The sequence below is a fragment of the Gadus macrocephalus genome, chromosome 15 (genome assembly GCF_031168955.1).
Source record: "Gadus macrocephalus chromosome 15, ASM3116895v1".
Taxonomy (NCBI): domain Eukaryota; kingdom Metazoa; phylum Chordata; class Actinopteri; order Gadiformes; family Gadidae; genus Gadus; species Gadus macrocephalus.
In genome coordinates this window covers 12,983,108-12,999,402 of record NC_082396.1, presented here as the reverse complement: position 1 = coordinate 12,999,402, position 16,295 = coordinate 12,983,108, and the positions used below count along the sequence as shown (strand labels likewise).

Here is a 16,295-nt window from a genome sequence, read left to right as displayed (position 1 = left end):
TCCCTTGGGCCAAGCCCCCTGCAAAACCACCCTGCTTTTGAATAATAACAAAACCCCCGACTGGATGCCATACTCCAATGATGGCAGCAAGCAGCGCACCCCACCTACCCCTGAGCCATGGAAGAAGGCCCCCAGCTCCACGACCGTACCACCCCTCCAGTTTCCCCCCGGTGACTTGACCCAGGGACTGTTTAGTTGCATTGCCAGCACACCGCGTCGGAGCTCAACAGTATTTCATTTGCCTGTCGGTCACACCAGCAGAGCCGCCCTGCTCCGACAGACTGCGGTTGTCCAGACTGTTGTGGTTATGCGTCTTTATATATGATTGAAAGTGTGTCCCTATGTGTGTGTGGAGGGGGATATGTGCGTGCGTATGTGGAGTTATGTGGAATTATGTCTCCTTTCAATGTCATAGTTTATTCTTTGCACACTTCAATAAGCTATGGTTACAGAAGCAATGAATTAAAACAAGACTTGGTTTAAAAAAAAAACAACACTTGTGAGAAGGCTCAGCCCCAGTTTTTCCCTTGAGAAAAAAAAGAAGCCACTTCCAGGTATCATTATCTTCACTCACATTTATTTCAATAATCATTTAGAATAACCAGTAACGGTGTAGTCTCAGAATTTCTAGTTATTTTAGCTTATCTAGAAGTATTCCGGTGGAAATGTTAACTTCAATGAATGAATGAAGTGGTGCGCGTGTGAGGGGCTGGGACACGGACCTGCAGCAGCGTGCCATGGATGTGGTTCTGCTGGCTTTTGGTTCTCGGTTCTGAAGGGAGATCCTGCAGGAGGGTCTGGATGGTAGCAGGGATCTGGGTCACGAGCACGAACGGGACCAGGGCACGAGCTGCCATCTCCCGGGTCCAGTACACCGCAGAACGGCCACACCTGGGGTGAGCCAAGAAACACTGGTGTAAACATGTAGGCCAATAACACAGAGAGACATTTGTGTGTTAATGCAGAATCAATTCGCATAGTTATTAGTTATAATTTTTTCTTCTGCCAGGCAGGCACATACAGAGAATGATGGACAAACACACACAAGGCCATTCGGTATGCGCTGGAGATTGCATATGATGGGTCACTCCGAGAGCAAGCTAAAATTAGTCTTGTTTACGAGCTGATAGTCTTTCCTTCCTAAGTGTCATACAGTATCGAAGCCACCAAGATGCAAGGACGGGCCGAGACTCGGAAGAATGAGTGAATGGGAGGCTGGGTGGTTGAAAGAGAGAGGTTAATAAAAGCTAGCTAGCGAGAGAGAGAGAGAGAGAGAGAGAGCTAGCACTTGTAAGATCATAACCAAAATGTCAGACGCATTTTCCTGGCAGATGCAGCTTAAAAAAAAGTTTGTAATAACCGAAGCAACAGGAGGCTGGGATAGGGCCAGAAGGACTTGGCTGGGTCTCCATTCAAGCTCAGAGAGCAGACCCCAGAACAGCAAGAAGGAACTCCAACAGCACGCATGCTGTGGGTTTCCTCTGCTTGGAGCCTAGGCTGCAAGGAGTCCAACTACTCACACAATGAGCAAAATATAATTTATTGTGATAAAAGAATCCAAAGAAAGGGAAAGACTGAGCGCATCGTGCGTGTCTTAACAATGTTAATCAAGGACGCTCCAGAAGGAGAAAGAGAGCAAGGAGATCATTTTCAACCATGAAGAATGTTTATTTACAAGGAGAGCCAGAGTGAGGGGGAACGGTTTGGATCGACAAGTCAACTGTCAACAAATGCTTCTCCATCTGCTGGGAGCAGGCCGCCTCACACCACACTCAAAAAAGACACGACAGACAGACAAATGCCTTGCATTAAACAGTCGGTAGAGCGTCCATATGCACTAGCATGTGCTCAGGCAAAGTATACCATACCCCCCACACACACACACACACACACACACACACACACACACACACACACACACACACACACACACACACACACACACACACACACACACACACACACACACACACACACACGCTCTCCCCCCCTCCCCCCACCACCACCATTTGGGACCCACATGTTAACTATCAGGGCTAATTTGTCCCATTAAAACTCTTTTGCGGAGGAAATGACAGTTTGGAAGGGTGTAATTTTAGAAACAGCGCTGTCCCCCAGGGTCAGGTGGCAGACTGTTGACTGGTAGTGTGGGGGGCTTCATATGGGCCTCATTTGGAGGACTATCCCCCCGACCCCGGGCTTGTTAAGCTAAAACGACGTTGAGTGTCGGCAAAACACACCCAGCAGAGAGCCACATAAGAGCAACGTAAGAGCAACGTTCTTCTAACACAGTGGACAGGAAAAGGCAGTGTACAAAATAGACAATTATTTTGAAAAAGAATGAACCGTAACTCTCAAGTCGTAGCAAACTATTGCTGGTATAAAAGCATGTTATTCAGGAAGATGGACAAGGGAAAAGTACTGCCTCAAATTCAAAATGATGAGCATAGCATCCACAAACCCAACGAGAGCTCTCTCCTAGAAAATGAGATGAAAGAGATGTTTCAGTAAGTAAGTTACTGACTGTAACTTACATACAGTCACTTAATCACTGCCACAGGACACACAGAGAGAGAAAGAGATGGACTGAGAAAGAGGGAGAGTCAAAAAAACAAGCCTCAACCAGATTTACAGATGTAGCGGGGGTGGACAAAAGGATGAGCTCCTTCCAAACATGACGAACATGTCTAGTCACCCTCCTCCTCCCTTCCTCTGCTTTCACCAACATCATCATCATCATCATCATAATCCTCCGTGCCGGTGTGACGCAGACGCACGCTTGGCCCCGTCGAAGAACTTTACGAATCAAACACAGGTGTGTGCGCGTGCGGCTGATGATATTGTCATGCAGTCTCCAGATTGATGGCATGGAGACGGTCTCCCTGTACAGCAGAGCAGTGTTTCCTCCTGATTTCCATGGCTCCCTCCCCTCACTCTGCTGCCTTTATCAATGAATCATCACCATCATATATCTGGACACACTATCTCTTTACCACACACAAGTAGAAGGAGAAGGAGAAGCAAGCAAAGTAGTGAAGAGGAAAAAGAGAGGATGGAAAAGGGTGAAAATTAGAGAACGGCGCCGCAGGAAAAGGATGAAAGTGGTCGAGATGATGGATGGAAGATAAGACACCTGGGCAGGCACTACAATATAGAAGAGGCCCATATGCTAACATGTGGAATCCATTTTGCAGGGGGGCGGGGGGGTTGCATTAGTGGCACATTCCTCCATTCACAGGAAGCAGCTGGCTCACTTGGGGCCAGAATCTGCAGATATTGCAAGACGGGAATGATGAATCAATAGATCACACTAATATATTGGAATTCTGAGTTAGGGTGTCTCTAAATGGGATGTATTTCTACATCAAGATAAAACCTAGTGTATTAGATAACTCCCATTAATCCTCGTCATCCCTTGACTCTCCTACAACACCAATATTTTTGATTGCTCTAGTGCACACACTGTTAAAATTGAAATACTATTCACCAATATTGGCGTAAAGCGCACACACACACACACACTAACATCAACTGGTAATAAAATACAGATGATGTTTATTGCTTATTACATTGCAACAATGGCCACACAGAGGAAAGCTTAACTTTTGGCTACACAAAATGCAAGAAGAAAAAAAAAAGAGCGCAGAGTTTAGACCACAGCAGCGATGATGGATAACATCTCGTAAAAAAGAAAGGGTACTTTTAATTGAACCATATGTTGGTCTGTCTAACCAGCCTGGGAACCTTCGTCTTCCTGGAGGGGCAGCAGCAACAGGAGGGCGCTGGTGGAGAGGTGTAGCAGCAGCCACGGGTGTCCGTATGGCTCATGTTAGGCAAGAAGGCTGACAGATTTGTTTAAAGGGTCAAAGAGTTGGAAAGGCACGTGCGCACCTTAGGTTGAACACCAGGCATTAGATGCTGCTTCACCCACCCAGAATATAGACACAGAGCGAAGCGCAGATGTGCGCTCTCATAGACACAGTTGTATGCACGTGGATAGGAATCCTATTTCCTTTCTTTACCAGAAATACGTCCTACACACATACTCACACGGAAAGTCTCTCTCTCTCTCTCTCTCTCTCTCTCTCTCTCCCCCTCTTCCTCTCTCTCTCTCTCATAACCATCAGAAGACAATAACCATGCATGAGGGCAGTCTCAACAACATGACGTTTTGTCAGTTTGTTGACCGAGGCCTTGGAGTCGGTGTGAATGAGATTTGAGGGCTTCCTAGGAATGGGATGGGAGGGGAGGGAGGGGAGAGGTGGGAAGCAGGACAGCGTAGCAAGAGAATAATAGTAGCGAGTTGCAGTGCCGGAACGCCTCTCAAAACAAAAGATATGGGGGAGGGAGTCGAGGGTGAGGTGGTCTGACCTTCTCGACAAAACCCTGGTACACACGCTTTGTGGTACAATGTTTTGGTTAACTTCCTTGAAAATATAGGAGCAACACATTGGCCAAAGGTATTATAGTTGCTAATACAAATATGTAATGAAGAACATGTTAAGGATTAAATATTTGGGAAATAGTAATTTGGGAAAAATGATCAAAAAGTTAACTGCAGAAATATTTTCTTAAAAAGCTTTTACAATGTGCAACATTAAAAGTATTGCAGTTGTATAGAAGCGGTTAGCCACTAGTGGGTGCAATTACGGCGGTAATTATATGTACACAACGTGTCAACCATACTAAATTATATTACTAACAAATGGATGTACCCCCGACACCCCACTCATAGTAGTGTGCTCCAGACAGTTTTTAATAGCCAGGGAACAAAATGCTTCATTCCTAGGGGCAAGTACAGGAAACACTTCTGCACACTCTACTCGGCTCTGAACTCAAGTCATGCTCTCTTCAAGACGAAGGGACCCAAACAGCGAGAGGGTACACTAACGCCACGTAGTGTGGGAGGACGTGTGGGTGGATGCGTGGAGCTCCGTCAAGGCAGAGGTTGATGTTTATGGCCGGGTTCGAGAGATGGATAAGTCTCTGGGACACTTTTAGTATAATGCCATTATGTGCGGAGCATTTTGTGTGCAAAGATTTCATTGTAACGCTCATCTGAGGTATAAGCGTAATAAAAAGTAGCACAAAGTTGGCATTGGTAGTAACCATGTGGATAACCCATCCCCCCTCTTTCTTAGAACTGTCAAGACAGTCCTCAAATTCAAGCTGAAACAGGGGGTTCACTTAGACTTGCTTTATTCGATTTTTGTACGTTTTTGTGTACTTATTCTTGATACTATTTAGACATACTACTATGCTCTATACGTTTAATACTCAAACACACACACTACTGTATCCTTTATGCATTACTATCCATTATCATGATAATATTTTTTTGTGAGTGGCCATCGTGTGTGTAATCTTGTGTGGGCACTATGGGTGGTAGCTACACAACCTCCAGGGTCAGTTCCAGTCTCCTGCAGGTGCTTTTCGGGGAACACGTTCCAATAATATTTGTGTGTTGTTATCATCCCAGCAATTTAAAAAATGTGTGTGTATGTTGGGAGGGGGGGACACAGGTTCCAGCCCTGGTTTCCTCTATGGGTAATGACAGTAGGCCATGAGAAGAAGCCTGTGAACTAACTGACACATAGGACAAAGAGGTGAAACAGCAATAACAAGACGGAAACGTCCGGATCATCAGGGTTCACGCACGCGCGCGCGTGCGCAGACCTTAGACGGGAATACACTAATGCACGCAGGCAGTGCTTAGGCTAAAGGTGTTTTGTCTTGGCCAGGGTGAAGCAGCTCTATTCTTAGATTGCAGTCTGAGTTGAGGGAATCCATTTGTTTGGCAACACATTCAGACGGCTGGACGAAACTGATCTGAAGATTTCCCGAAAGCACAGATTTGGTGCATTCTGGGTTTTGTATCTCCAAGTCTGGCCTTAATGTGACTAGACAAACTCATGACGTGTTTGATGAGCGGTGAGAACAGCCAATACTGTGGGGAGAGGACACCATTGGATGTCAAGGCCTTGGTGTCCTTGAGCAGCCCGTTTCCTGGACCGAGGAATGGGTAGGAAGTATTTGGGGCCTCTCTAAATGTTGGGGCTGGAGGGAGGCAGACACGCTAGAGTTTCGTCCTCTGTGTGGGTGTGCTCGTCTGAGCCGTGTGTATGGGCAGAGTGGCGGTCCGTGAGATAATATATCATTTCTATAGATATTGCCATACAATATCATATGGTATTATGGGCAGAGTGGCGGTCCGTGAGATAATATATCATTTCTATAGATATTTCCATACAATATCTATAGCATATGGTATTATAGGTATGGGAAGGTTCTATGAGAGATGTTATCCCATCACCCGAAAGCCAGTCCAGCTCAACATAATGAAAAACTATATGTGAGGATATACAGTACAGCAAATACATATGCATATAGGCCCTTCTGATAATCCAGAGGAAGTGGACTTTGAAACGTGTATTGACATTGCGTTATATATCTTTGAATGGACCGCGTTCAAACGTATGTTCATGTTTCGGACGTGCCAATAGCATGTAACCTTTAAACGGCATTCAGAAGGTGAGACGTGAAGGATTAGATCAAACGTGCATAAACCATGAGATAAGATCCAAACCTCAAGAACAAGAACACCATCTCCGATCCACGTCACACTCAACATATGACTGTATAGATATATGAAAGTCTGTGGATGTAAGGCAGCCACCTGATAATGAAGGGCATGAAGGGGGCCAGTGCCATGGGGGAGGAGGAGCCGTCCATGGGAGAGGGGTACAGCCTGCCCAGCACCAGCAGCAGAAGGAACAGACTGGGGTGCAGCTTCACCACACCGCTGGCACTGGATACACACACAAGGAAAAAAATACAAATATATATATTATACATCAATGTAAATATATAGACAAATTAGAACATTTTATTTTGTTATCCAAGGATTTTAAAAGATCCTTTGATTAATCATCATCCTTTGGAGATAATAAAGTGATTTCCTTTGCAGCGCAAAATTAAATGAATGCAACCTTAAAAACTAAAAATGTGTAATTTGAGTGTGTTATTAAGTGTAATTCACTCACTTGGCTTTGTGCTGCTTGGCTTGACAATAAGGGTCAAGCCAAGTAAAAGAACCAAACATCTGTCCAGTCTTTATAAACATATAAGCTTGTCATCGTGGTTTCAACACCTAAATGTTGCTATTGTAGTTTCCTGCATCCTGGCGGGCATTTATGGCAACTTCAAATGTGAGATAAATGCAATAGGAGTCTTATGCAAACATAGTCCCATCAGAATCACTTTATTAGTGCAGTCTACAAATAACACGAGTCTGTGGTTTACACTTCACCAGACAAAGAGACACTGCCCTGAAATATTACAAACCCGATAAGGGAAAGTAATTTGTGTGTGTGTGCGCGCATGAGCCACATGCATAGACTCTCATCTGTTCCCACAATAAAATTACAGGCTTGAATCCTGACAGCGTGACACTGAATTTATATCCCTCTAAAACTGCCCACGCGCTGGTCCAGTCATCCCGGGACTGCAGAATGTTTTGAGTTTTCTTTTATAAATCTCCGTTCCTCTCCATGTCCCCTGACACCTGACTCACAGCACAAACTCGCACTGTCTCTGCCAGCGGTTTCATTTTGACACATGCGCCAGTGGGTGAATGGAAGAAAATGGATTTGAGCTAATCTGCCGCCGGAGAGAGAGGTTGTGTGTGTGCGCGTGTGTCAGTGTGTGCGTCCTACGGGAGCGTGACATGCTTCAGGGCGCGGCTGTAGTCATGGGGCCGGGTACGAACAGAGAAAAAAGGGAAGAGCCCCTGCTATAAACAACTTGTGCCATTAGTAAACCGATTGACACACACACACACTAACACACGCCTGATGGGCCCGATGTGGTAATGCAATAGTGGTCCGATTAGCCTGTCAAAGATGTTTAGTCTCCCCGTTGAGTTGTACACAGCACGGGGTAGGATGTTGTGCCAGCAGCATCATCCCAGGGGAGGGCAGATGGAGATAGTGTGGGTGAGTATGCGTGTGTGATCTACAGCAAATGAGAACAACAGCAGCAATTACATAATATAGGAATCCATAAACTCACGATTTTTTTTTTTAATAATGGAATATAAAAGGAGGATTACAAACCCTCTCACTTGGTGCAGTAGATGTACAGGGTCGACTAACCTCTATAGGCACATCTTGCTTGTCACAAAGAGGTTGGGGGATGGATAGGGATTAAAAGAAGACCTCAAAATTCCAAACCAAACCCCAAAATCAAATGGTTGCGAATACAGAATACAGTTGAAGAAGCAGTATTTACTTCTCTCTTCATGACATTGCATAACAAGGTGACCTGAGTCAAGGTGACCTTTGATCTGGAGAGCCGCATCAACAGGAAGACGTAAAGGGGCAGTCAACTACTCCTTCCTAAGAGGACAGATGAGGCCTCCAGCTCTGGAAGCGGTGGTTCTGTTGTGCCTGTGTATAGTGTATGGCAGTGGCACCTGCAGCCCAGTGCTGATGCTATCGCCGTGGGAATGAGGGCCCATGATACTAATAATGGATTGAATTTATATAGCACTTTTCTAAACCCTCAAAGACGCTTTACAGTGAAGGGGGGACCTCACTAACCACCACCAGCAGCCCTGTACAACTGGCACGGTCAGTGACACTGTAGTTGAGCATTAGACACCAGACAGAGTAATGCGCAAATAATCAAACCACTCAATTAAGACAAGGGCAACAGGATGGTAAACCTCCGGATGATCTGTAATAGGATAGACCCGATTTCAACCCGGCCCTAGGTCATAACCGCATCCAAACAACCCACATCGGACGCCAACGTCCGGCATTACTTGAAAACTAAAATACGTAAACAAACACGTCGTTTAACTCATGTCTACTCGGTCTTAAGTGTTTTTCTAAAACGGCATGTCTAGAAGCTTGACGGTTCAAGGCAACACTGCAGTTATGTGTTATTCCGGGTCCTTGGTTCCGTGGGAAAAGCGGGCTTATGTTCTAAACAAGGGGTTTGAGAGAATAAGGGGGATGGATGAACTCTATTAATTGGATGGCCATTAAGATAAGAGGGGCTCCAGGGAGCAGTTACACAGACTCCACACATGGTGTTTTTTGGACAAGGGGTCGCAGTTCAAGGTGCAGATGAGGACAGCGAACCGCTGCAACGAGCCACTAGGCTAAACGAGACCAAAGGAAAACAAATGTTTCAATTCTGGATGTTTGTTTTTGGAAACACTTGACATAATTGCAATGGTAACAGTGAGGTTATGCCAATGTTACATTCAATAACAAAACGTCTTAAAACTATGAAGACATAAATGTCGGATACCCTTACTGGCATTCAAGATGGATGAGGAAGAAAAACACTACATTCATGGTTTTATTTAATCATACTCTGTTGTTTACTAGGTACACATTTTTGTACAACATGATTGTGCAAATAAGGTCAGAGGGTGCTGTGTGTAACCCTAACAATGGCATTCATACATAAAAAAAGGCTTATCTGAAATGTACTTGTTTTAATGACAGATTATTTAAAAAATGACTGCCTTAAGCCATGTTTACAAGACGCTGCGACCGCACGATATCACTATTAAAAGATTGTCCCCAAAAATCTAAACAGAACTAGCTTGCGGTGGTTTTCATTGCACAAGGCAGCGGCAGGACACTTCATTAATGAAGTGTGTTGCTCGCTATCGTTGTCACATTTGGGAATGCCTACGCAGCGGCGCGGCTAAAAGACAAACGCTGCATTGTCTCCTCGCCATCTGCAACCGATCAGGTTTATTTGCTAAAAGAGGACTCAATCAAAGAATACGTTTCACGCCTTTGGGAAAAATACATTTCACATCTGAACAGTCCCTAGGAGGCCGGTGTGATGAAATCCAAGCGTCTTCTTAAAGGCCAAACAAAGACATCAAGTCTACGAGTCTTTTCTAATAGCATCCATTACCTCACTGACTCGCCAGTAAAATTCCAAACACAAATTGTAATCTTGAAAATCAATCCTGTAGGTCACGTATGAAGTGCAATAACAATCACGGGAAATGGAATACAGGACAAGGGTCAAAAGTGTGCTTGTGTGTATGTGTGCTTGTGCGTGCGTGAGAGTTCACCTGTCAACTGTGACTGCAGCCTCCTGGAGCTGGCTGAGCAGGAAGGGATAGAGGGCAGGAAACCTTGTGAAGAACTCTCGGCCGGTCATCCTGAGACAAGCAGGGAGAGATAGAGTGGGTCGATTTACTTATATCATTTGGATTTGAGGAAAAAGCATTTATGATTGAAACATTTAAATAAATTCCACTGAGATCAATAACTCTAAAAAGTTCCCATTCAGGACAATTAGGTTGCTTAATCAATACATATTGAACACATGTGTGCGTATGGTTGCATGTGTGAGATTGTTTGCACATGCCATGCACAGAAGGGTGTGCTCATGAACTTGTGCGAATGCTTGAGGATTTACGCATGGCTGTCTTATGAAATTAAATAAATCATAACATTGACGTCCCTCCCCTGAGTACCACGGCATGACCCTCCTCGTATAACAAATATAACAATACAGTGTTATATTTAACCTCTCTTTCTAAATCTAGACTGGGCTGGGATAGGGGGACACACTAGACAAACCCATGACCAGAAGACTGCTGACATTGTACAACCCTGCCCGCATGCATGCCCATATTTATTATTTCTAAAAGGCATCGTTCACTCTTGTAATACAAAACTGAATTTCGATACCTAGATGAATAATAATGTTAACAAACAACTAAAAGATATGAACATGAAAGTGAAGCCCTTCCGTCAGCAGCTTTTGGCGCCTCCGTCAGCAGCGACGACTTTGAGGGACTACTTTAACCGCCATCAGTCTCTGTAAGGAGGCCTGAGCCACTCAGAACAGACGTCAGCCAACTTAGTGAGCAATGTTGGAAGGGTTTCTGGCATGGACTACCCACTTCACATCCTGACACAGCACGGGTGAAAGTCAGGACTTAAGACTATGCAAATCCAAAAACACAAAGCCTCCAGAGGAATAATTTGGTGGAAATGCTTGAATTCTTTGGGTTGTTGTCTTGTTCGAAGACTCAACAGCCCAGCTTTCGCTCCTTGACCGATGGCCGGATGTTCTGTTCAGGAATCTCCTGGAATCCCTAAGAACTCATGGTGCCTTTAAAATGTGATCAGGTCCCAGAAGGGGAGGCCTCAGACCACTTGACTGTTGGGATATTGCTTCTATTGGGGATGGGTAATGTTGAGTTTTCTTTGGACTCATCTGGACAGAGAAATTTGGCATTACTCGGCTTCATTATGTTCATAACGCTCTGCTTCAATGTGTCTCTCCGCACATGGATGCATGGGGGTAGGGGCAAAGGCCCCTAATCCTCCTGGGACTATATCTTAACAAGTGCCTTCTTATTTTAACTGGGCCGACTTGCTATAGGGCTCCTTGGAGAGGATAAGTCAGAGGTCGTGTGGGAGTAGATTAGAACCTGCAGTTGAGCAAAGGGTCAGCGAGAACAGGGTGGAGGTGGTTGTGAAGAAACCCTGTCCCATCACAAACCTGCTCCAAAACTAAAGAGCTTCACTCCATTAGCCACTCTCCTAACCAAATATGAGGAACTTAACAGCAATGTCCAATGGCTGCCCTGCTAAAGGGCACCTGAAGGGAAGGCAGTGGGTGCCGGGACTGCAGCAGGAAGGGGTGTCTCCAAGCCAGGGGCTTTGCTGGGAAGGCAGAGCTGCAGACCGCCGCTCCGTCAACGTTGTTTGGAGATGTCTTTCATGCAACAGCCTCCACTGCATCACAGGGCCGGGGACGGGAGAGCCCAGGAGCCAGGCTTTAATAGATAAATGATGCACAGGCAAGCATTATCCGGGGCTCTGGTAACCCCATGAATAACACACAGGGAGGGCTTGTGGTCTCGAAGCGGAAACACCCACAGGACTCCCACTCGCACAAATCCAGTTCCAAATAATAAGAATAATAAGCAGGCTTGCTGGTGTGTCCATGTTGTATTTGTGGTTGTGTCAGCATGCACTATAGTTGCAGTTCATCCTTGGAGCAATAACACACACACACACACACACACACACACACACGCGGAGACACACATACACACACGCTGACCAAACAGCTGCATATTGGAGTGGACAAGCTGTCGTATTGAATTTACTGCCGCAAGAGCACACATCCAAATGATCCCAGTAATAATACAGATCCAGTGGATCAAGCACACCATGGAAACACCTCAAACACAGACACATACTCAAACATCCCACACACACACAAATCCCACACGCAATCATGCACAGTTGAAGTACTACAGTGGCGTCATTGTGATGTATTGTCATCATTGTATGCATCGATCTATACGGTTTTTGTTAAGCTTTAAATGTATGAAGTGCCACATTTCACTGGCATCGAATCTTTAAATTATTAGACATCAGCAATAAATAATTTAAAATAAAGCTTTTATTACTTGGCGGTTTTGATGTTGCAATCCGTGACGCCAAACATCAACCTGTGTGAATGTAGCATGAAAGTACAAATATTGCACATGTAACCCTTAGTCTGTAAAAAATAATGGGTAATTGCAGCTTGCTGGGGTGTTGGCGTGTGTGTGTGCTCTGCTATCTTTAGATGTGTGTGGTTATGTTTAGATAAGAGTGTGCGCGTGCGTATGTGTGTGTATATAACACCCACCCCCTCCACCCCATCCTCTCCATCACTCTACACCCATTACTGACATGATGACCTAAATGTCCTTTTCCCATAATGCATCTGTCGTTTAAAGTGGCCAGTGGCCGCAGCGGGATGATTCAGGGAATGAGGCTCATTAGACATCAGTACAACTCTGCTGAGAGAAGCTGATCCACAAGGGGATTCAGTTAAGACATGATTCCAACGTTCAGCTACACACTGCAAACTCTGGCACACACGCACAAACACGGGTCAAAAGTAAAGGAGAGTAATGTAATGGAGTACTATGTCAGTACTAGACAGACGAATGAACACACACACACACACACTCACTCACTCACTCACTCACTGAGGGCCAGAGAGAAGGGAGATCAGAGGAGAATGAAAGCTATGCCAGACGGACAGAGCTCTGCTGTCAACCTGTTGAAAGGTCACATGTAGTCTCCTAAGTACGGCAAGCCAACAACTCTAAACGCGGTTCAAATAAACTCTATAGATATGTGCTATTCAATTCTCTTAAGGTATTTTAATGTAGTCAGACCGTTTGACTTTGCCAGTGAAAAGGGAGATGACACATTCAAAACAGTGGTCCGCGCTAAACAAGGTGAGAGGGCAATGGTGCTTTGACGTGACTCAGATTTCTTAAACTCCAGCAAGCCAGCCAGAGCTGCTTCAAAGATACACCGACAACAGTCCCTACCAGCCATCCTGAACAAGAGATGCTGTAACAGCACCCCCTAGTGGCATATGTCATGTTTGCATGATTTTCAGTTCAAACCCATTTCAAGCTATCGCATCACTTTCAGTTTGGTTGCGTCTTCAATGACTTTAAATGACAAATAATTCACCATTTTAAAGTGTTTGGCAGGATTCGAAGCAAGCAGCCTGTTTTGTGGGATACATGCTAAAAACAACAGTCATCCTTTATCACCTGACACAATACTGGATGAGCAGTAACATACCTGTTCTTTTTTGAGTGCTCGTCCTTGCCTTTCTTCACTCCGAAGATCCTAGTGATCAAGGTGCTGAACAGCAGAGTGGAGGAGTTCCTTACCTGGGACAACAGCACGACGAGATGTCAAGACGGATGAAGACGGAAAGAAGAATTGCACAGGCAGAACAACTGCATTGCACAGGCAGAATCACACTAAATGTAATGTTAAAAAAAGTAGTCAAAAGTTTGTTGATACATTTGGTAATGGATCATTTTGGGACTATGTGATTAATGCAGATAATAATTTTGGGAAATGGTCCAGTATTGAGCGAGATCGTTCGATATTAAGCAGTTAATGTTACCCGTAGGGGCAACAGCGGCCATACAATCGACATCCTCTAAAAATGCTTTTTTCTGACGACTTTAAGGAAAGGATCCCTACCGAGAAATAACTACGTATTTTCTTTACCTTTCTCTTGATCGGTTGTATTATTTTGTCAAACCAAGTTTTGGTCAAGGATAGATTTCGCCCTGAAATATTGTGAGAGTTGAGTAGTTGCAGGAGGAGAACTGATGAAACTTGGAGCTATCGAAACGACTTGGGTGAAGGAGGGTTTAGAATATTGTAATGAAAAGAGGGACATTTCCTGCAACAAATGAACTCTTCTGCAAGTGATTTTTTTTGAGCCAGACTTGGTTAGACAAAATACCACACCAATCAACAGAAAGGTTGTCAGACACCTGTACATCTGAGGATTTCTAGAGACAAACATTATTGGGGCGCTATGGATCCTACGGGTTACATTGCAGCCAATTTAAACTGACCCTCTCCCAGCCCAAACCCATCTTTTACTCCACAAAAAGAAAGATAAAAGCAGGAGCTCACAGCCCAAATTGGAGAGGTGAATCCCAGCACAGCCGCCTGCATGCCTTCAGACACGAAGGGGATGATGTTCTCTCCCAGCCGGGTGTCCCGGTACAAGGCCCGCAGGATGTTCAGCGCATGGACCTGCAATGACAATCATCATCACCAGAAACCAAAGCCACACACACACACACACACACACACACACACACACACACACACACATTTCGAGGCAAGGGCTGATTCACAAAATAACTTCAAAGACCTATCCCCACAACTGTCAATCAACATGTATCATAACAATAAGGGAACACGGGAACACAACACATGCACCCAAAATATGACCTCACGTTGTATGTGTATGCACATTATAGCTGCAGAAGAAGAAGGGTCCAGATGAAAGGTCCGGATGAATGATGACCTTATGCACCTGAACTGTCAACAGTATCATGGGGGCATGACCGCGGGCCGGAGGTGAGCCAGTACCTGTGACACGGTGGAGTTTTTGTCGTCCTGGTCCGCAGAGGGGGCGGCCAGAGAGGTCAGCTCCCTCATGGTCATCTTCAGCAGGCTGCAGCTAGACGCCTTGGGCTCCGACGACAGCAGTGCCTGGGGAGGTACCACGGGGGCCAGGGAGAGACTGCTCAACTACAGATAAACTGCAGAGCTAAAGCTTTGCAATCTGCTCCTTTAACAACATGATCCTTTGGACTGCAGCGCTGTTGCCCGTCTTAACAATCACAGGTTTTAGAGCGATCATCATGGACAGGCAGAATCGAATGATCGATAAATGAAAGTCAGACGTGGCTTCCTTACACACACACACAATCAAAAGCACAAACACACACACGTGAGTTTCTGGCTGTGTGACGCTGAACTACACGTCACTACAACCTTGTGGTGGTCTGACCTATGACCCGGTCTCTGTTGTATACTGTAATCAAAGCGCAGCAGAGGGGCTAGTGTGTTAGCCGTTCAACTGTGAAGCAGACAAGGGGAGAAGAGGAGGGCAGGGGGTGGCATTGATCATGTGGAGCGTAACAGCTATGGGTCATCAAAAGGACACTGCTTGTGTGTGCAGGCCTCTCATACCTTTTATATGGGTGGGCATTATGTGAGCAAGAGCAATAGGTTTAAAAACAAGAGGTTTCTCAGGGGTAAGATAGCAACACTGTAGAAATGATGTCGTGACACTATTCTCTAAAAGATAACGACAGGAAACGACATACGTGACGTTGTTTAATATCTTCCATCCATGCTTTGGATGAGCAGTAAGCGTACTCTGCTTCAGTGCTGCGAAACACGAGGCAAAGCGGCATATGAACTGAAGGGCCGTGACTATGTTGGTTCACGCCTATCGCCTTCAGCTATAATTGAGCTTTAAAAACAACTTGTGTGTGTGTGTGTGTGTGTGTGTGTGTGTGTGTGTGTGTGTGTGTGTGTGTGTGTGTGTGTGTGTGTGTGTGTGTGTGTGTGTGTGTGTGTGTGTGTGTGAAGCATCCCAATAATGTTAGGAGCCTATTTTGCATGTACACTAGCTTAGCGTACACAGAGTCCGGACCTGAATGTAGAAGGGGATTCCTGCACTGCGTCGCGTCGCGCACAGTTTGGACGAGGGATCACTGGACTTGACCTCCTGCAACACCTCACGCAGCCAGCGGGAAGGAAGCTTCTGCAGGGACTGACTCCCACTCCTAACACACACACACACACAGGCACACACACACACACACAGGCACACACACACACACACACACACACACACACACACACACACACACACACACACACACACACACACACACA

The 16,295-nt window shown here is 45.4% G+C and overlaps 1 protein-coding gene across 1 annotated transcript in view; it reads right to left on the bottom strand.

The window, feature by feature from the left end:
- Positions 1-16,295, bottom strand: part of thada (THADA armadillo repeat containing) — a 68,411-nt gene that overhangs the window by 32,067 nt on the left and 20,049 nt on the right. Inside the window, exons 23-29 of the mRNA XM_060073798.1 lie at positions 16,051-16,183; positions 14,976-15,098; positions 14,511-14,633; positions 13,653-13,744; positions 10,106-10,195; positions 6,677-6,808; positions 723-891 (exon numbers count right to left, since the gene is read on the bottom strand). Of these exons, the coding sequence (XP_059929781.1) occupies positions 723-891; positions 6,677-6,808; positions 10,106-10,195; positions 13,653-13,744; positions 14,511-14,633; positions 14,976-15,098; positions 16,051-16,183 (862 nt within the window). The remainder of the gene's footprint in view (positions 1-722; positions 892-6,676; positions 6,809-10,105; positions 10,196-13,652; positions 13,745-14,510; positions 14,634-14,975; positions 15,099-16,050; positions 16,184-16,295) is intronic.